At 35.6% G+C, this 22,722-nt stretch overlaps 1 protein-coding gene across 1 annotated transcript; it reads right to left on the bottom strand.

Annotated features, from left to right (window-relative positions):
* Nucleotides 1-15,125: 15,125 nt before the first annotated feature.
* On the bottom strand, nucleotides 15,126-15,949 carry LOC110934951. Its single transcript, XM_022177633.2, has 3 exons — nucleotides 15,806-15,949; nucleotides 15,505-15,717; nucleotides 15,126-15,334 (listed from the first exon to the last, which is right to left on the bottom strand). The coding sequence occupies exons 1-3, from the start codon at nucleotides 15,897-15,899 to the stop codon at nucleotides 15,276-15,278; spliced, it is 366 nt and encodes a 121-aa protein (XP_022033325.1). The 5' UTR covers nucleotides 15,900-15,949; the 3' UTR covers nucleotides 15,126-15,275.
* Between the last annotated feature and the right edge of the window lie 6,773 nt (nucleotides 15,950-22,722).

Below are 22,722 nucleotides of genomic sequence, written 5' to 3'. Positions count from 1 at the left end.
AGACATTTGGAAGCTCAAAGAATGTGAAGAAATCACAACACAAGATGAAGACTTGAAGCATTTGGATGCGGGATCAAGTGGGAGTTCAACGACACATTATTTGTGTCTATATTCACCCTTAGGAAGGACCTTTTGACAACACTTGTTTCGGCTACCAAGTATGGTCAAAATAGTTGGCTATGGTTATGCACCTATTGATATGTGTGTTGTGCTTGTGTGGTTGTTTATTAATGTTGTTTGGATGATATTTGGATATGCATGCTTAACAAACTAAAAAAAATCAACAACAAGCTTAAAATTGGTTCTTACAAAATCATTAAAACGATTAATAAAAGGTTTTATTAAAAATTAATAATTTTATAATAAAATGAGTTTTATTAAAAGAACCTTGAAAAATTGGTTTTCACTAAAGTACCATTGATTTGAATGCATGCAAATACATGGTACATAAAATTTTTCTAAACTAGAATTTTGAAAAATAAAAATCCCTTTTATAAAACAAGTCAAACACCATCCTTTTATACAACACTCGAATTACTTGGGAACTCTTTGTGGGATAAAGGTCACCTAACCACATTTGAGGAAACTTGTATATTTGAGGTGGGTTCACCATGTTTGTGGGATAAAGGTCACCTAACCACTTATGTGTGTAAACTCACACGTGTGTATAAGTTGGACGACTTGATTTGGAAACCATGAACTTAGGGTCACCGAAGCATGGGGAACAAAGGTGTTGATGGGATTAAACATGCCAACTAAACATAAAGATGTTTAACCGATCCCATATAGCTAGAAGTTGCAAAGGGTTGCAATCGTCAAACGTTGACTACCTTGTTAATTTAAATAATGGGATAAAGGTCACCTAACCAATATTTAAATGTAACGTTGGATTCTAGATTTTAATTCTTAATTGTCTATGAGACATTTAAAGGGTATTAATGATTAAAATTTTAATAATATCGAAAATACTAAAATTGAACTTTGTTAAATTTTGTAGATGGTCGCTAACAATGCAAACCCGATTACCCAAACCGTCCGTAACCTATCACTAAGAACCATCCTTGAAAAGGATCGTCTCAACCATAACAACTTCATGGATTGGTTTCGAAACTTGAGAATTGTTCTCAAGCAAGAAAAGATATCCTATGTGTTGGACGATCCTATTCCCGATCAACCTGACGAGGAAGATGTAGAAGCCTACAATGATTGGGTTAAGTATACCGAGGACTCCATGCAAGCCTCATGCCTCATGTTGGGAACTATGATTCCCGAGATTCAAAAGGACTTTGAACATCATGGGGCATACGACATGATTACCCAATTGAAGGAAATGTTCCTACAACAAGCAAGGGTAGAACGCTTTGAAACGGTTCGAGCGCTTCATGCATGTCGAATGGAGGAAACCCAATCGGTCTCATCTTACGTCCTTAAGATGAAAAGCCACATTGATCGCCTCGAGAGGCTCAATTGTCCCGTCTCTAAAGAGTTGGCTACGGATTTGATCCTCAACTCCTTAACAAAGAAATTTGAGAGCTTTGTTATGAACTATAACATGAACGGATGGGACAAGAGCATTGGTGAACTTCATGCAATGCTCAAAACGGCCGAAGCAGGAATGGGTAAAAAGGCTTTACACGTCTAACGATTAATGAGGGAGGCAAGAAAGGGCATCACCCCGACACCAAAGCAAATGTTGCCAAGGGAAAGGGACACGTCAAAGGGAAGGGAAAAAGAAAGGCAAAAGCAGAACCACCAAAACCAAAAGAGAAGAAGGCAAAAGTTGCCACAAGCGATCCATGCTTTGAGTGTGGAGAGATAGGACATTGGAAAAGGAATTGTCCAACCTATCCCAAAGAGTTGAAAAACAAGAGGGATGCAGGGCAAACCTCAGGTACAATCTTTATGATACATATTGATCTAAATGTTATTTCTTCTAACACATGGGTATTAGATACCGGATGTGCAGGGCCGGCCCTAGGGATAGTAAACCCAAGCAAGGGCTTTGGGCCACCACCCTTCAAGGGCCACCACTCAAAGACCCAGAGTAAAAGGGTTTAGGTTTGTTCACACCACAAGTCTGTAAAAAACGAGGCAAACGAGGGGACGATGTTTATGGCAAACAAAGGGGCGATCATTGAGGGTTGAGCAACCGACACCGATATCCAATCAAATGAGGAGGATGGTTATGGAAATACTCATGATTGACTCTCAGGACTCGGTAGAAAACAATTGAACCAAGGATTTTAATTTTGACGATTCAATGTTTCAAGACTTCGTGATTTATAATATTGGTCAATTGTGAATTGTATGAAGATTTTGATCATCTAGGGGTTTGATTCGAAATATAGATATCCACAACAACATGTATTATAGTTTCACTTGTTTATTGGTAATCTTCTTTCTTTTTTCCTCCTTTCTATTTTGTTCTTTATGTGAACTTTGAGACTTTTTTTTTTCTTATTTCTATTCTTACTTGTTGCAAATGTGATATGTGGTCTGTTTTCTCACTCACAGATTGTTGGGTTGAAGAGTCAAGCCTTTATTGAACAAGTCATTCTTTTTGTTAAACCTTATTTATTTACCAATTATTCCCAGTTATTAGATCTTTTAATTTTATGTGTACTAGTTATTTTATGTTTAAGCATTTGATAAATAGGTTGCTCGTTCAATTTAAAGCCTAAGATATAAAGTTATCAACTATCACAGTTCCTTTTGTTTGTTGACTATTTCAAGCCTTTGTTGAACAGATATTTCCTAATCCTCTTGTGTTCAAGCATCTGTAGTTAGATACTTTAAGGGCATGTTGATTTTAAATATCGTTTAATTTTTTTGATATTTGTAATCAGAAGGTATCTGCAGTTCCAACTTGTAGACTAAATTTTTTTATATTTGTTGATTCATTTGAGATCAAAATTGCTTATTTCTATTTAGTGAGACTTTAATGATGAAGTAAATTCATTGTTTTCAATTGAATAGTTATATTATATCAGATTGAAAGTACGGATAAAAGGCCCCGAATTTATAGTTTGCTTTGGGCCACCAAATTGGTTAAGCCGGCCCCGCGGATGTGGAACTCATATTTGCAATTCGTTGCAGGGGTTCAAAAGAAATAAGCATTACAAGAAGGGAGACACTAGTCTCTTCATGGGCAATGGAGCGAAGGTTCAAGTTGAAGCCCAAGGAGACTATGTTTTAAAACTTCCAAGTGGTTTGGAAATATGTTTGAAAAATGTTTTGTATGCTCCTAGTTTGACTAGGAACATTATTTCTGTTTCCCTTTTAAGACAATATGGATTTGATTTGAAGTTTGTGAACAATGAAATTTATGCTTTGATGAATGACATGATCTACTTTAAAGCTACGCCTTCAAATGGTATTTATGAATTGGTTCATGATAATACATCATTTGGTAATTCGATGTACCAAGCAAACACCAAGAAACTCAAAATGGATTTGAGTGAGACCTATCTTTGGCATTGTCGTCTTGGTCATATAAATAGAAATCGCATGCAAACACTTCAAAAGAATGGTCTTTTGGAAACAAATGAAATTGGTTCATTTGATACATGCGAATCTTGTTTACAAGGAAAAATGACCAAGAAACCCTTTAGTGGCACAAACCAAAGGGCAAAAGATTTATTAGGCATCATACATTCAGATGTATGTGGTCCTTTTAAGCCAATGACTAGGAATGGTGAAAAATACTTCGTAACTTTTACCGACGACTTCAGTCGTTATGGTTATGTGTACTTGCTAACACACAAAGATGAAGTTTTTGAAATGTTCAAAGTCTTCCAAAACGAAGTAGAGAATCAACTCACCAAGACAATCAAAATTCTTCGTTCCGATAGAGGGGGTGAATACCTTAGTGATGCTTTTCAAGATCATCTTAGGAGCTGTGGGATCATCTCACAACTCACTCCACCTGGAACACCACAACATAATGGTGTGTCTGAGAGGAGGAATCGAACTTTATTGGATATGGTTCGATCTATGATGGCTAGAAGCACATTGCCTCTATCATTTTGGGGTTACGCTTTGCTCTCTGCGGCTCGTATATTAAATATGGCCCCAACCAAGAAAGTGGATAAGACACCTTTTGAAATATGGCATGGAACAGTTCCATCATTATCATATTTGAAGGTATGGGGTTGTGATGCTTATGTGAAGCAATACACCCCAAACAAGTTAGAAGTACGATCCATTAAGTGTATCTTCGTAGGATATCCTAAAGATGATATAGGATATTATTTCTACGATCCAACAGAGCAAAAGGTATTTGTTGCTCGAAAGGGTAAATTCTTGGAGGATAAGTTCCTTATGGAAGGAACTAATAGAACAGTGGAACTTGATGAGGATCAAGAACCACAACCCGATACACTCTTGGTTGATACTAGCACTCAACAAGAGGTTGTTGAAAATGATCAAATGGTTGATCAACATACACAAAACGTTCGCAGATCTGGTAGAATTAGTAATCCACCTGAAAGATATGGATTTTTCATGGATGGATGCTATGTGGTAGATTCAGATGAACCAACCACATACCATGATGCAATGTCAAAATCTGATTGCGACAAATGGCTTGAAGCCATGAACGTAGAGATGCAATCCATGTATGACAACCAAGTTTGGGAATTGGTTGTGCCACCTCTTAACTCCAAAGTAGTTGGAAGTAAGTGGGTTTTCAAGAAGAAAACAGCTATGCATGGTAACTTGGATACTTATAAAGCGAGACTTGTAGCAAAAGGTTTCACTCAAACTCAAGGGGTTGATTATGATGAGACCTTCTCGCCAGTGGCGATGCTAAAGTCGATTAGGATATTATTTGCCATAGCTGCATATTATGACTATGAGATTTGGCAAATGGATGTCAAAACGGCTTTCCTCAATGGATATCTTGATGAAGATGTCTATATGGTTCAGCCTGAAGGTTTTGTCGATCCAAAACATCCTTACAAAGTATGCAAGTTAAAGAAATAAATCTATGGATTGAAACAAGCATCGAGAAGTTTGAATCACTGTTTTGATGAAGAGATTAGGAATTTTGGGCTCATCAAGAACGGCGATGAAGCTTGTGTGTATAAGAAAGCTAGTGGGAGCACCGTCACTTTCTTAGTATTGTATGTCGATGACATTCTACTATTTGGAAATGACATTCCAACCATGGAAGGTGTAAAAGCATGGCTTGGAAGATGTTTTTCCATTAAAGATCTTGGAGAAGCTGCCTACATTTTGGGAATAAAGATCTATAGGGATAGATCAAGGCGCTTGATAGGTTTAAACCAAAGTGCATACATTGACAAAGTCTTGAAAAGGTTCAAGATGGAGAACTCAAAGAAAGGTTTGGTACCTATTCAAAAGGGGACAATATTGAATGTAACTCAATGTCCAAGCTCAAAGGGTGAGCAAGAAAGAATGAAAGGAATCCCATATGCGTCTGCTATTGGATCCATAATGTATGCAATGATATGTACTAGACCGGACGTGTCATGCGCTTTAAGCATGACAAGCAGATACCAGCAAAATCCAGGTAACAGTCATTGGATGGCTGTTAAGAGCATATTGAAATACCTTAGAAGGACTAAGGATATGTTTCTAATTTATGGATCTGGTGAAGAGGAACTCGTTGTAAAAGGTTACACGGATGCGAGTTTCCAAACTGATCGAGATGGTTCACGATCACAATCTGGGTATGTCTTCATTTTGAATGGAGCTGCAGTCTCTTGGAAGAGCTCGAAACAGGATGTTGTAGCATTGTCCACTACAGAATCAGAATACATCGCCGCCTCATTGGCAGCACAAGAAGCTGCGTGGTTAAAGAAGTTCATTGCCGACCTAGGGGTAGTCCCTACCATTCAAGACCCCCTAGAGATCTTTTGTGATAACGAGGGTGCAATTGCTCAAATCAAGGAACCTCGTGCACATCAAAAGACTAGGCACATTGAGCGGAGATTCAACTACATAAGGGATGAAGTTGAAAAGGGAAAGATATGTATTCGCAAAGTTCACACCGATCAAAACATTGCAGATCCACTCACGAAGCTCCTTGAACGGCCAAAACATGAGGGTCATACTTGTGCCTTAGGACTTCGATATTCTAGTGATTGGATTTGATCTATTTTGTATTTGGATATTGGAACAATTGTTATTTTAACTCTTTATGGTATTTTGAGTTATGTTCCATTTTAGCATGTTTAAATCCGTGAATAAATTAATTATTCTAAATGTCCGTAGTCGATCATACTTGTGGGAACAAATATGAATGTAAGACTATTATGAACTTGGATTGGTGGATATTCATTAGGTATGAATATAGAGCAAAGTGTTGCTGCCAAAGTTCATAGATATTTGTGGGATACAAATATTGGACTGACCCGCTCTCAAATGTTACTGCATGGAATCATTTGTCATTGATCATAAGTAAATTTGAGCAAAGGCGAATATCATAGTATCCTCTGACCTGAGATACATATTGGGTCTTGATATTCACTAAATATTGTACCTTGACTTAGTTCTTCGCTGTCTGTAATAAGACAGTACACAAGGCTAAGCTCAGGTGTGGTACGAGGTGATTGTGAGAGATGTATGTAGTCAAGAAGGGATTTGTTCCTCTTATTCGTTGAGAGTAAGATGTCTAAGGCCTGTTAAAGTTAAATCAACAGAGAATGATCACACTGTGTCTCTGGATTTGACATGACATCTATAACGAAAGGATAAATGATAGATTCACCTAAATCATGTTCAAGTAAGGGACTTGAAGGAGATGATGTTATTGAATGGCACTTCATCATACGTATTAGGGGTAGTAAACCGTTGTTAGGCGTCATTTACTGCTTGCATCAATCTTCTATGTATCTTGTGCAAGTGGGAGATTGTTGGACACTGTATGCCCAAGACACATATTAGATTGATGTGGCTAGTGCGTTATGATCCAAGTCGGGTCATACCCAATAACAAGCTAGACAAACACCTACAATATTTATTTATGATATGATCAAACAAATAAATATTAACACTTACAATATTTAGAAATCGGTTTTCTAAATAAATTGCACTTGACAAGCTAGTAAATTATATGGATAATTTATTATGAGAGAATATTTTATTTGTTATTTAATGGGTTAAATAACAATTTTAAAAGGTTGCATAAGTCTTGTAAACATGAGATGTTATATTTTATAAAAGGTTATAAAATAAACAAGACTTAAATTTATAAAAGAAATTTTTTTTTAAAATAAAAGCTAGGGGCCGCCCCCCCTCATGGGAACTCACACTTTTTTTTTGGTCCAATCATAGTCCATGCATTTTGCATATATAGATGCTCCTTGATTGGCCATTGTGGGTGGCAACTATCTCTCTCATCCTTTTGAGAAAAGGAGTTCCAAGACTTGTAACCATCATTTTATTTTTCAAGAATTCAAGTGCAAGAACACACAAGAACTCTCTCTCAAATTTTCGGCCAAAGTGTGTTGATCAAGAGGGATTCTTTTGTGTTTCAAGTGTAGAAATCCTAGCAACATAAGGTGTTCGTTGGAAGCTTGGGGTATGCGAGCTTGAGATCTTCTCCTTTGAAGATTTCCATTCAAGTATATCATCCTCTTCATATCACCTTGCTCTTGGAATGGTAGTATTCTAAAACACCCTATGGTTGTATTTTGATAGCATGCATTTCATATATGGATCCGATTTTGGGTTTTTGCATTTAAAATGTTTTTAAATCTTGCAAAGTAACATGTTTTAAATAGATATTCCGCTGCGTTTTAATTTTATTCGGATAAAATTACTTTGATAAACATGTGAAAAACCCAACAAAAAGTGTGCTTTTGTCTTCCTTTGGTATTTTCAGGATTAAATGAGCTCAAAATAACGAAAGAAGTAAAAAGACAGCAAAATCTAACATAAATACAAGAAAATGAACAAAAGTGACAAGCCCGGCCTCCCCGACAGCATCCTCCCAAGCAAAACAAGAAGACAGAAGACTGAACACGCCCCGTGCTCAGCGAGCACGGGGCCGTGCCCAAGAAGCAGCAGAAAAGACAAACCTATAGAAGCTTCTACTGCCCACCACGGGGCCGTGCCCAGCGGACACGGGGGCGTAGTCAACTTACTGCAGGCGCATTTATTGTAATTGCGAATTACAATTAATGAAGAGAGAGGGTGTCAGATGGGCACGGGGCCGTGCCCAGCAGGCACGGGGCCATGCCCGAGCTTCTGTTCAGCCTATAAATAGGAGTGTTTGGAGCTCTTGCAACTCATCCCTTGGCACACCACCTCTCTCACACTTCACCCACCACCCACCACCACCATAACACCATCATCCACCACCATCATCCATCATAGAGTGTGTGAGTCGTCTCGGGATCCAAGATTGATCGTAAGAGTTATTAACAATCAAAGGCCATGTTTGCCTAAGTCTCTTACATCACTTGGTGAAGACAAGTGTTTAGTGTAATACTTTTTATTTTTAATCTTTTGCACTTTTTAATTGGTTTTGTATTAATGACTTTAATTACTAGTTTCTTATGTTGAAGGTGATTCTTCCTTATCGTTTGTCCGTGGTGTCTTGGCATTATTTTACTGTCTATATAAAATAAAAGATTTTCACCATTCATATCTCCACGGTCTATATGGAGATATGTTGGCTACCTGGTCGGGGGTTAAGGGAACGGTTTGGTAAGAGTCTTGCCATTGTTCAGTGTATAGATCCTGCAAAGGATCTGGGTCTAATTTAGTAGGACCTCCTTCAATACCCAAAGGTATTGGATGGCGGGGGTCCGAACTCTTTGATCCCCTCATAAGTTAAACTACTATTAAAACTTTAACCCAGCTACTTAGGACTGTATCCCTGCTGACTCAGACTACTTAGCTGAGGATAACGTCGCCTTCAAAATAGGAGCCTACCACATTATGCATTAATAACTTAATTAATTATCTTTCAATAATCCGACCCTTTAGGATTGTATCCTTGCTGACTCAAACTACTGGGTTGAGGGTTACGTCGCCTTCAAAAGAGGGGCCTGCTACAATAACTAAGATAATCTCTTAAACAAGTGCAAAAGTGCAAAAATAATCAAAGGTTACACTACACACGAGTCGGATCCAAGTGATTCATCTTGTCTATTTTTTTATTTTTATTTTATTTTTCAGCATTTTAGTTAGTTTTATTTTCTTAGTTTAAAATCTTTTTCTAACATTTTGATTTGATTAGACGTTGAGGATAAACCGGTACTAAAAGCTCTTGTGTCCTTGGACGACCTCGGTATCTTACCAACACTATACTACGTCCACGATGGGTGCACTTGCCCATATGTGTGTTTAGTGTTAGTAAATATCGTGTTTTATAAATTTAAAACTTGGCTAAAGTGTAAAAAGGGCTTAAAATATACATCTAAAACATATATACACTAACACGCATCAATCGCGAAGACATGTTTTAGACTATAAGTGGACACTCACCCCAAGAGTTCCCAGGTAAGAGTGACTGGTCCGATAATGCGAATTTATACGAACACTCTAGCCTTAGACAGAAAACTCAGGGTACAGGCACCCACCCTTCTAGATTGCATGTCTTCACATTAATAAGACCCAAACTTTGACGAGATTTAAAAAAAATTGATGGCATATAAGCTAAAAATAAATCATCTAAAGATAGATGATTGATTTTCACAACGAATTTGTAATTTGTGGGTTTGTTTTGGTAATCACCTATGGATATGTGATGATATTGTTTTAAGATCCAAACACAAGATAACTTGTGTTAGGGTCCTAGAAAGGTTATAGTCTAGGTCAAAAGTATTACTAATAACCTAATTCCCTATAATCATGGCTCTGATACCAATCTCTGTAACACCCCGATTGCGTAAAACAACAAAACGCGGCGGAAATATCAGGGAGTCACGTTACAGGAATTGTTTCACAACACATGGTATTTAAAGTTTTGTATTATTAAGTTAATTGTTTACATTGTCTTGGGATAAGCAGAAACAAAATACAAATAAATTATCTTTCAAGTTTTAAAGTCACTAAAGCCCGCGTCCATCCTATGTGAAGTATGCAATCAAATCATCAAGCATTGGCTCTTGAAATATATGTGAAAAGAGACTCAGCATAAAAAGCTGGCAAGTACATAGGTTTTGTGAGTGTCTCAAATTTATGGCTTTGATACATATTGCAATACCTCGTCCGACTACGAGAATCGCTAAATAAAAACCTTGTATCAAAAGTGTTTGATATTGCAATATAACTAACCAACTAAAACATGTTGGTTTAAGTTTGTGAAAACCTTGTAGCCATGAATCTTAACCAAAACATTTCTTTTGTAAAACCGAGTAGTAAATCGATTTAAAAGAAAACTTCATGTGGTTTATATCCTTAAGTGAAAATTGTTGCATGACATCGTTCAAAACCATTTGTTCAAGTGATTTGGATAACGCTACGATATGTAATACGATAAAAGCACTTATATATAGGAAGTACTAGCGGCGTATCTACCATGCTTTTATCATATTACACCCGTCTCGTTATCTAAATCACTTACCATAAACCAATCATCCATTCGTCCGTGTGATAAACCAATCGTCTGTGTTATAAACCATTCGTCCGTGTCATAAATCAATCATCCGTGTTATAAACCAATCGTCCGTGTTTTAATTGTGAAAATTGTGTCATTCTTTAATGAACACATTCAAACCTGTGTTGACTATACCACCAAAGGGTATCTTTAATAGACCACCAAAGGGTCTCTTTAAATAGATTAACAAACCAACAAATGATTTGTTAATCATAACAGTTTCTGTCATTACCCAAACTTCCACCAAATCCAGTGGACAGTCCGATAATGGGATTGTCAATCCTATGGTACCATAACATACTACTAGTTGGCTCAGCCAAAGCTAATGAATGTCATTTGTGTCATGGATAACGCACCAACAAGTTATTCACATTATTGAAATCGTAGTGTTATATATAAACCATAGACTTTGTTTTGAAAACTTGAAAATGGTTTAGCACATATAAGTTATCCCAAAAAATTTAGAAAGCGTAAACGAGGGGAGCTATGTACTCACTTGGGATTGCGAAAGTGTCCTTGATCAATGGAATAAACAAAGCTCAAGTGCATCCTAGTGTGTCGGATAACTATGTTAGTATGTCGAGACATTAATCGGAGGATGGGATAGAATGAAGTCTTATAAACCAAATGAGTGTTGGAACTCATATGATATGGTTTACAAAACTTAACATTCTGATTTGGAAAGGATCCTAAGTGCTTTTGACCCGTTATGACTCGTTAACGTAGTTTACGCTACTTTAACGGGTTATAAGCGTAATTATATGATCGGATGGTCAAATAACTCATATGATGAGTTTTATATACCAAAACACGTTTGATTATGTTACAACATCAATTTAGATGTCAAACCTTTGGTTACATATGCTTAAAACCAATTTATGCGCAAAAAGGGCGTTTGGTCATTTTTAAGTGCATAAATATCAACTCATCATATAACTAATCAAATCATAAGACCATAAGGTATAACCTCAGAGGGTTATTCTCTATACAACTATGGTCCTATAAATGTGCTTGGTCGAATCCTAAGATCGACCAAACGGGTCGGATTCGAAAGTCAAAGCGGTGGTCAAACCGCTCGATTTATGACCCAAATAAAAGCACTAAACTAGAAGTGATGAGTTAGACATGTTGAATCATGTCTAATTAAGTTATAAAAACTGATTTGGTATCAAAACTTGGAGTTTTAATGCCCAAAAATAGTTTCGTCGTAAAATGCACTTATGCGCATCTTTGATTAAAACTTTGACTCGTCATTTCGCCTAGTAAATGTGGCAATCAGAAGGTGCAATCGCAAGGGATTATAACCTTCGTGATTACGATCATGTTGCAAAGTTCAATTGAACTTTGTCTTGACCAATTTTGGTCAGAACCGAAAGTCAAACAGAAAGTCAAAATGTTGACTTTTGGCTCAAAAATGCCAAAATAATGAAAGAACTAGGAAGAGTACTTACATGTGTAGGAGAACACTATAAGAACTCAGATTAGGAGGCCTCCAAAAGCTGGAAGCAAGCTCCAATAGAGTGGGAGAAAGAAAATAAGAATTGAGCAAGTTGAAATAAAGAATTAGCAACACATGTCAATTGAAGGCAAGAAGCTGGAATTTTCGAGTTCTTGGGGAGCAAGGCTTGCAACATGAAGCTGCCAGGTTGCTGCTGTGCTGGGCACCCCATACGGATCGTAAGGGGTGTGGGCATACGGTCCGCAAGCTGTGGTCAGGGGCCAAGTTTTGCTTTTTGGCAGATTTGGCCCTTGGACTTGTATTGTCGCATTTTGTCGCTTTTAGCCCCTTTTAACCCAATTTTTAGGTTACATAAAGGTGTTAAGGCATATGTAACTTGGATTTTGTCTGGAAATATCGTGGATGTCGGTTCGTTCGGTTGTACGGTTACGCGTTTCTCAAATAAAGTATTTAAGCTTTATCGAACACGAAAATGACCGAAATTGTTAATCATTGCACAATTTTACATTCTTACCAATAAAATACAAGATTTTATTGAATAAAAATATCCGGATTTGTTTAATGATTGATAATTATACATTTTTGCAAATAAAACACAAGATTTTATTGATTACGAAAATGTTTGGAATCGTACAATGATTGAAAGGCACCAATGTCACAAATAATTATATAATCTCGGAAATAAACACAAGGTTTCATTGAATAAGAAATTGTTCGGAATTGTACAAAGATTGAAAGTGCACAAATGTCACATGTTGTGCTGATCACCTCACAGAACTTGCTAAAGTGATTTCTCATATCCTCATGCTTAACCGTCAAGGCAAGATTGCTAGCATACATTTTGTAAGGGTGACTCAAGTACCAGATTCTTTTGAGGCCGGGAACTTGATATAGTGCTTCCCAACTTACTATTCATGTCAACTGACAACAAGACTGGCATATCATGCCCGTCAACATCCTATTAAAAATAACTAATTTTTGATACTAACTATAGAGATTTAGACTATAACAATGTATGGTACTATATGTATCAAAACATAAAACGTTTAATTTCTTTGATATCATTATAGACCCTTAAATGATTGTATTTAATTATATATGCAAATTTTTCACTCTGATACATACAGCAGCACAGCAACACCATGGTGGTATGTACGCGAAAGATTTTAAAAACTTACTGAACCATCTAGAGTAGCAATTCAACTTTGGATTCTCCAAGTCAGCTCATGGTCGCATCCCAGTCTCTGCATTTCTTGAGACCTTAACTAACGTAACAAAACCAACTTATTAAAACAGAAGGTGGCCGTTTTGATCTTTTTACATTAGCCTTTTCAATGACTTGGATAAAGGTTGAGCTATACCATTTTGGTCGGTGTTTTCTTTTCTGAACTTTAAGAACATATAACTTGATTAAAAATACACATGCCAAATATTATTTTGTTGGGTACTTTAAATAAATAAAAATCTTTCTTTCCAACCATGACATTTGGCTTCTAGCTGACTAAATTAGTAATCTTTCTTTTCAACCCGAACCATGATCCTTTGGCACTTTTGCAAAAAGGTCATGGTTCGGGTTTACCCATTACCATTTTCCCCTAGTTCAAAAAGCAACCAATATAAAAAATAGAACTCTTATTAGTTAATAATTAATTGTTTTTGATTAAATAATATACATGAACAAATATATGTATCAACAAATGTACCCATCTGACCCGTTACCCAACCGAATCCACTTAGACACATAATTATAGCCATAACAACACATACCATCAATAACATGGTGATCACAAGTCAACGTGACAGGCATGTATGATGCGAAATTCCAAACATATATTCTCCAACTCCTGAAAACATATATAACTAAGTGGTGAGACATTGACAAATCAAAAAGACAAAATAACAAAAAGATGTACTCAAAGAAATCCATAAGAACTTACAAACGTTTAAAAAAGGAACCCATTTTGCCTTGGGTGCCTGACAAAAAAATCGCAAAATAATAAATAACAATGAACAATGTGTCATAAAAATGAAACTAACAAACTACCACATAAGTTATTTTCATGGCAGAAACAACCTCAGTCCACATCTCTCACCAAATTGCAGTGTCGTATGGGATGGTAAATATGCCATTTATAATCAAGTACATCTTCCTCCATTAGAGAACTGCAAGACCGAAAATAAATAAATAAATAAGAAAGTTTAAATTTGACCTAAAGATCAGTCGGTACATCAGAAAGTTTATCAGCACAACATGTCATAGCTAAACCCCCAAACATCCTTCCGAAAACAAACAGTAATTCCTTTTTTGTCAACACCCGTCGGTCCATATCTAAAAAACCCAAAGAATCACGAATATTAGGGCTTACCTCGAAAAAGAATGGAACAAAACAGATAAACAGTCTTACCTTGAACAACATCCGGATCCGAAATGGACTTGAGGTTTTCAAAGATGATACAATCAATTGAATGATAAGAAGATATTTAACGGAAATCATACCTAGGTTTTAGAAAAGAAATGACCGTCAAGAAGGAGATAGAGAGATTAGTTGCTTCTCAAGGAAGAATGAAAATGGAATTAGGGTTACATAAATATATACTGTCCGAATTCATTGGGTCGGGTTGCTCAAAAAAAAGATCCGCGAGCACCGTCCTATTTTCCCGCCAAAAAGCATTCCAAAAGGCTCTAATATCATGCCACCTCAGCCCAAATATATTCATTTATTATAGATAATAGATAATAGATTTTGTAATTAAACATCATTTTTAAGTAGTAGGGAAAAAATATTTAAATTTTCTTTATCCATCTCTTAATAGTTTTTTTTATGTTAAGACTATTTATATTTGATCTTCTCACAAACTAACTATAAAATCAGGTGGTCCGACCCACCCACCTAACCCACAATATGGCTTGGTTTCGTTTTTCTGAGATTGAGATTGCACTTAGCGGTTCAACCAAATTTATTATCAATATTTATGAGATGAAAATATATACACCTGCATCTCAAATAAATCAAAACTATCATCAGAATTTCCAGTCATTTGGAAATATCATATGATGACGATTTTTCTTGCCATATGTTACTTAAATACAAATGATTTTCAATCAAATCTTTTTATTTGAACTTCACATGTACAATTATGTAGTTCTTATCATAAAGATGATATTTATTGCTTTAAAAGAAAGAGAAAAAAGAAGAGAAAATAAAAACTAAAACACCAATAAATAGTAAATTCAATTAAAATTTACGGCAAGGTTTCCATTTCATTGCGTTCGTTGTAATTAATCCCTCCATATAATTTTCCTGAGAAATAGAAATAAGAAATCCAATTAGACTCGCTCGTACATTTTAGATTTTGAATGCTATACACACATGCACACTATATTATGATATATATGTTTCTTTTGAAGATAGATATTTCTTATTAGAATAAGATCATTTCCTATACAATATATAGGGTGAATAAAATGTACCTCTTGTCAACATAGCAAGACCCACAATAGTAATACCAGTAGCAAGAATTATTGTTTTTGCTATTTTTCTAAAGTATTCCTCAGGTAAAGTTTTCGCAGCAAGAAAAAAAATTGCACCAAATGCAGATGCTAAACCAAATCCCCAGAATAATATTGCATTTTCCGTCAACCAGTAAATTGATGAAAAATAAGCCAACAAGTCAGATCTTGAACCTAACACAACATGTACATTTAAAATGTTAAGAGCATATATATATAACACGCACATATATTGCACACAGGTTGGTATAGATTATGAAACCTTCGACATGGCTTTTATGCATTTCCCAATAGATGAACAATAGCACAGCATTCCATATCAATATAAGAAGAAACGCCACTCTTTCGTCAGCCATTATCTTAAATTTTGTAAGACTTGGTACTGAAACAAGAATGCTAGATCGTTCTACATGTTTTATTAATTTATTCTGCTTTAATAATGATTGGTTAGGTTCTTTTCTTGTAATGGGTGTTTGTCACAAAAGGGTTTTGTAGATGCAAAGGTAAATGGTATTTTTATAATTACTTTAGGGTTGAACTTTGAAGGAAAAAGGTATGGAATATGCTTTGGTTAAAGCTTTTGCTCGATGATCGATTCTTTCCATTTTGGAAAATCTAGTTTTGGTTTTATATATTTAAATAATCTTTTCACGATTCATTTCTAAGTTATTCTTTTGTAAGTTTAAATGGTATTATTATTATTATTATTATTATTATTATTATTATTATTATTATTATTATTATTATTATTATTATTATTATTATTATTATGTTTTATGAAATTGCTAGCATACTACGTAGACTCGTAATTGCAGTGGCGGAACTAGAACATTAACTCAGGGGTATCCCAAAAATTTTTTTTTACCGTGCAATTATACAATATTAAAAAAAAACGACAATAAATAAATAAAGTAAAAGAATTACCTAATAGATTTGTCCTCTTCTTTTTTTCATAGCTTGAAATCGTTCCATCACATCTTCGTCTTTTACTTCACGAAGAAAATCCTTTTCGACCGCACAAACCATAGCATTGTTCAAATATTCTTGGCCCATTCGATTGCGTAAATCCGTCTTGACAAGCTTCAATTTCGAAAAACATCTTTCAACGGTTGCGGTTGCAACCGGTACAAGCAAAGCTAACTTAACTACCCGATAAACTATAGGACAAGAAATATGCGTTCCCGTTTCAACCATAAGACGCGCAAGATCACTTATTCCATTCAAGTTGTCAAAGTTATCATCATCGCTTATTGTGTGACGAAATGACTCAATATCACCCAAAAGCGTCCCTATTTCTTGTGTAGTAAAATCATCCGGGTACATCTTAGCAAACGCCAATATCTTCGATGGGTCAAACTTAGAAAAACCGTTAGAAGGATTTAAACCCGACATATTTTTTATCAAAGTAGTTGTTACCTCACTAAATCGACTTCCTAATTCTTGAATTTGCATGTCTAAAACCTCATTAAAAATGTCAACCTCAAAATGATGTCGATTTGTAATGACATTCTTTCGGTTTCTTGGGTTACCATAACTTTCCGACATGTCCAACATTGTAATGTTGTATTTTTTACAAAAGGAAGTCACTTTTTCCAACATCGGCTCAAACCCATTTTGTCTTAAAGCATTTAATGCTCGTTTTGTACCATTTATCAAGTTGGCCGCTTCTAATAAATCTTTACCTTTTTGTTGAAGGTGTTTTGAAAGAGCATTTGTGTAACTTAATATATCTCCCATCAAATGCATATAAAAAACAAACTCGAGTTTTTTAAAATACGATAGAATACCTTTTGCATTTGTTCGTTGTTGACTGCAATCTCCATCTTCTTTAACATATTGGAGTACGGTCACAACTTCCGGAAACAATCTAAGCAAACTGATGATGGTTCTATGATGTGAACCCCATCGCGTATCACCGGGTCGTGCTAGGGAAACCTCTTGGTTTAATCCTTTACCCGTTTTAATTTCACCTTCAAGTAATTCTTTTTCCACTCTAGCCTTTTTTTCCTCCCTTAACATATCTTTTCGTTTGCAAGAAGCTGAAACCGTAGTGACAACCATGGAAAGGAACTCATAGAAAGTTTTGACACCGCTATGTTTTTTTGCAACAGCCACAATAACCAACTGAAGTTGATGAGCAAAACAATGGATGTAATGTGCTGACGGGTTATCTTTCAAAATCAACGCTTTTAACCCATTAAATTCTCCCCGCATGTTGCTTGCACCATCATAACCTTGCCCTCTCACCTAAAACAAAAAAGAATTATAACATTAAAAATAATGATTATTACAATAATGTAAAGAATCTATGAATTTTATTACTTACTTGCTTTATGCTTAACTGGTTGCTTGCTAATAAATCATCAATGGCTTCTTTAAGAGTTTTAGAAGTCGTGTCTTTCACATGAACAATTCCGATTAAACTCTCTCTAATAGCCCCAAGTTTATCAACAAATCTAACAACTACAGCCATTTGCTCCTTTAAAGAAACATCACTAGATTCATCTACCAACAACCCAAACACATCATCTTTAATTTCTGCACAAATGCTTTTTGTTACTTCCTTTGAAAAGCATTCAATAATCTCCTTTTGAATCTTTGGCGATGTCAGTTTATTGTTCTTTTTTGCGTTCCCTAATGTGTACTTTCCAATTTCCGGGTGGTTAGTACTAATCAAGTTTAACACCGAAAGAAACATACCTTGAGAATTAGATTCTTCCGACTCATCATGGCCACGAAAGGGTAAAGAGTTTTCTAAACAAAATCTAGCACTCATAACGGAACCAAGTAATCGATAATAGTTTGCAATCATTTCTTCTTTAGTCAACTTCTTCATATTCTCATCCATATGTTTCTTTTGATTCATGAGATTATGACATTTTTGTGCCGCCCTTAAATGATGACTATCAACATTCCCAACATGTTCCTTTAATGACCCCTTTTTACTCCAATCACAAAAGCCTTTAGAACTAGAAGACCATGTATCTCTTCCGCCTTGATTACCAACGTCTTCTTTAAACAAGTAACAATATAAACAATATACTTTGTCTGCTTTGATGCTATACTCTAACCAACTACAATCATTATACCAACTAACAACAAAACGTCTTTTTTTTCCATAACAGTCTTTAATGGGAAACTTATGACTACGAGGTTGAAAAGCTCCTTTAACAAGATATGACCTTCTTATGTCATCTATTTGATTTGGGTGATAACTAGTAATAGGTGGCCTATCATGTGGATCCGAAGGAAGATCATTTAAATCAATAATACCTCGTGTTGTTGGAATTGAAGTTGTAGGATTATCATTATCAACATTCGGACTTGCATCAACGTCATCATTTGCTTGGATATTCTCATTATCAACATTCGGACTTGCATCGCCATCAACGTCATCATTTGCTTGGATATTCTCATTATCAACACTCGGACTTGACTCATTATCATTAATTTCTTCGAATTTTCTTTTGAAAAAGTTCCCAATTAAAGCTTGTTTTTTGGATTTTGGTTTCGTCATCACTTCAAAGTTCAAACAATTATGAATCAAATAACACTCAAAGTTCAAACAATTATGAATCAAATAACTGAATAACAATAAAACAAACCTGAATCACAGTGGCGGAACTAGAACATTAACTCAGGGGTATCCCAAAAAATTTTTTTTACCGTGCAATTATACAATATTAAAAAAAAACGACAATAAATAAATAAAGTAAAAGAATTACCTAATAGATTTGTCCTCTTCTTTTTTTCATAGCTTGAAATCGTTCCATCACATCTTCGTCTTTTACTTCACGAAGAAAATCCTTTTCGACCGCACAAACCATAGCATTGTTCAAATATTCTTGGCCCATTCGATTGCGTAAATCCGTCTTGACAAGCTTCAATTTCGAAAAACATCTTTCAACGGTTGCGGTTGCAACCGGTACAAGCAAAGCTAACTTAACTACCCGATAAACTATAGGACAAGAAATATGCGTTCCCGTTTCAACCATAAGACGCGCAAGATCACTTATTCCATTCAAGTTGTCAAAGTTATCATCATCGCTTATTGTGTGACGAAATGACTCAATATCACCCAAAAGCGTCCCTATTTCTTGTGTAGTAAAATCATCCGGGTACATCTTAGCAAACGCCAATATCTTCAATGGGTCAAACTTAGAAAAACCGTTAGAAGGATTTAAACCCGACATATTTTTTATCAAAGTAGTTGTTACCTCACTAAATCGACTTCCTAATTCTTGAATTTGCATGTCTAAAACCTCATTAAAAATGTCAACCTCAAAATGATGTCGATTTGTAATGACATTCTTTCGGTTTCTTGGGTTACCATAACTTTCCGACATGTCCAACATTGTAATGTTGTATTTTTTACAAAAGGAAGTCACTTTTTCCAACATCGGCTCAAACCCATTTTGTCTTAAAGCATTTAATGCTCGTTTTGTACCATTTATCAAGTTGGCCGCTTCTAATAAATCTTTACCTTTTTGTTGAAGGTGTTTTGAAAGAGCATTTGTGTAACTTAATATATCTCCCATCAAATGCATATAAAAAACAAACTCGAGTTTTTTAAAATACGATAGAATACCTTTTGCATTTGTTCGTTGTTGACTGCAATCTCCATCTTCTTTAACATATTGGAGTACGGTCACAACTTCCGGAAACAATCTAAGCAAACTGATGATGGTTCTATGATGTGAACCCCATCGCGTACCACCGGGTCGTGCTAGGGAAACCTCTTGGTTTAATCCTTTACCCGTTTTAATTTCACCTTCAAGTAATTCTTTTTCCACTCTAGCCTTTTTTTCCTCCCTTAACATATCTTTTCGTTTGCAAGAAGCTGAAACCGTAGTGACAACCATGGAAAGGAACTCATAGAAAGTTTTGACACCGCTATGTTTTTTTGCAACAGCCACAATAACCAACTGAAGTTGATGAGCAAAACAATGGATGTAATGTGCTGACGGGTTATCTTTCAAAATCAACGCTTTTAACCCATTAAATTCTCCCCGCATGTTGCTTGCACCATCATAACCTTGCCCTCTCACCTAAAACAAAAAAGAATTATAACATTAAAAATAATGATTATTACAATAATGTAAAGAATCTATGAATTTTATTACTTACTTGCTTTATGCTTAACTGGTTGCTTGCTAATAAATCATCAATGGCTTCTTTAAGAGTTTTAGAAGTCGTGTCTTTCACATGAACAATTCCGATTAAACTCTCTCTAATAGCCCCAAGTTTATCAACAAATCTAACAACTACAGCCATTTGCTCCTTTAAAGAAACATCACTAGATTCATCTACCAACAACCCAAACACATCATCTTTAATTTCTGCACAAATGCTTTTTGTTACTTCCTTTGAAAAGCATTCAATAATCTCCTTTTGAATCTTTGGCGATGTCAGTTTATTGTTCTTTTTTGCGTTCCCTAATGTGTACTTTCCAATTTCCGGGTGGTTAGTACTAATCAAGTTTAACACCGAAAGAAACATACCTTGAGAATTAGATTCTTCCGACTCATCATGGCCACGAAAGGGTAAAGAGTTTTCTAAACAAAATCTAGCACTCATAACGGAACCAAGTAATCGATAATAGTTTGCAATCATTTCTTCTTTAGTCAACTTCTTCATATTCTCATCCATATGTTTCTTTTGATTCATGAGATTATGACATTTTTGTGCCGCCCTTAAATGATGACTATCAACATTCCCAACATGTTCCTTTAATGACCCCTTTTTACTCCAATCACAAAAGCCTTTAGAACTAGAAGACCATGTATCTCTTCCGCCTTGATTACCAACGTCTTCTTTAAACAAGTAACAATATAAACAATATACTTTGTCTGCTTTGATGCTATACTCTAACCAACTACAATCATTATACCAACTAACAACAAAACGTCTTTTTTTTCCATAACAGTCTTTAATGGGAAACTTATGACTACGAGGTTGAAAAGCTCCTTTAACAAGATATGACCTTCTTATGTCATCTATTTGATTTGGGTGATAACTAGTAATAGGTGGCCTATCATGTGGATCCGAAGGAAGATCATTTAAATCAATAATACCTCGTGTTGTTGGAATTGAAGTTGTAGGATTATCATTATCAACATTCGGACTTGCATCAACGTCATCATTTGCTTGGATATTCTCATTATCAACATTCGGACTTGCATCGCCATCAACGTCATCATTTGCTTGGATATTCTCATTATCAACACTCGGACTTGACTCATTATCATTAATTTCTTCGAATTTTCTTTTGAAAAAGTTCCCAATTAAAGCTTGTTTTTTGGATTTTGGTTTCGTCATCACTTCAAAGTTCAAACAATTATGAATCAAATAACACTCAAAGTTCAAACAATTATGAATCAAATAACTGAATAACAATAAAACAAACCTGAATCAATGGGCTGCCAAAGTGCGAATGGGCTGCCAAAGTTTCTGTCGCTGTTGTTCGAGCAATCGAGCTTCGATTTTTTATTCGCTGCCAAAGTATCAATCATCATCATCATTCATCAAACTAACAAGTAATAATTATATGTTCGAAAATCGAAATCGAAACAAACCTGTTATGTTATTGCTGCAGTCGAAAATCGAATCAGGGGTCGTATATAATCGTACGATTGTTCAGTTCTGTTCGGTCGTATATAATCAGGGATTCAGGGGCGGACTGGTTTTGCCTAATTGCCTCTTTGTTCGTTTGATGAGATATTGAGATCATTAGAATTAGAAATTGATAATTGGAGTTTGTCACTGACGTTTGATATGCCTAAACTGCCGCCCAAAATAAGTAGTTGGGCTATTATTTCTGAATTGGGCTCATGAATGATAATATGGGCTATTAAATAATTCTTGATTTCTTGCCACAGAAACATGTTAGCACAATAATTCTGAATTGGGCTCATGAAAGATAATATGGTAATTTGTTTTTGAAAATAATTCTTGCCTATATAATTGGGCTTATTATTTTGTAAAAAAATTTTTCAGGGGTGTCCTCGTACTTGTTCAGGGGTGTCCTATGTATAAAAATCGGAAAAAAAAAAATTTTTTTACACTTCTAGTCAAAAGTTGAGCCGTAGCCCGGGCTCCGCCTGACAAGCCTAAGGGTCCGCCCCTGCTGAATCAATGGGCTGCCAAAGTGCGAATGGGCTGCCAAAGTTTCTATCGCTG

The sequence above is a fragment of the Helianthus annuus genome, chromosome 4, assembly GCF_002127325.2.
Source record: "Helianthus annuus cultivar XRQ/B chromosome 4, HanXRQr2.0-SUNRISE, whole genome shotgun sequence".
NCBI lineage: Eukaryota > Viridiplantae > Streptophyta > Magnoliopsida > Asterales > Asteraceae > Helianthus > Helianthus annuus.
The sequence above is the reverse complement of the archived record's forward strand: the minus strand, read 5'-3'. Positions and strand labels throughout refer to the sequence as shown.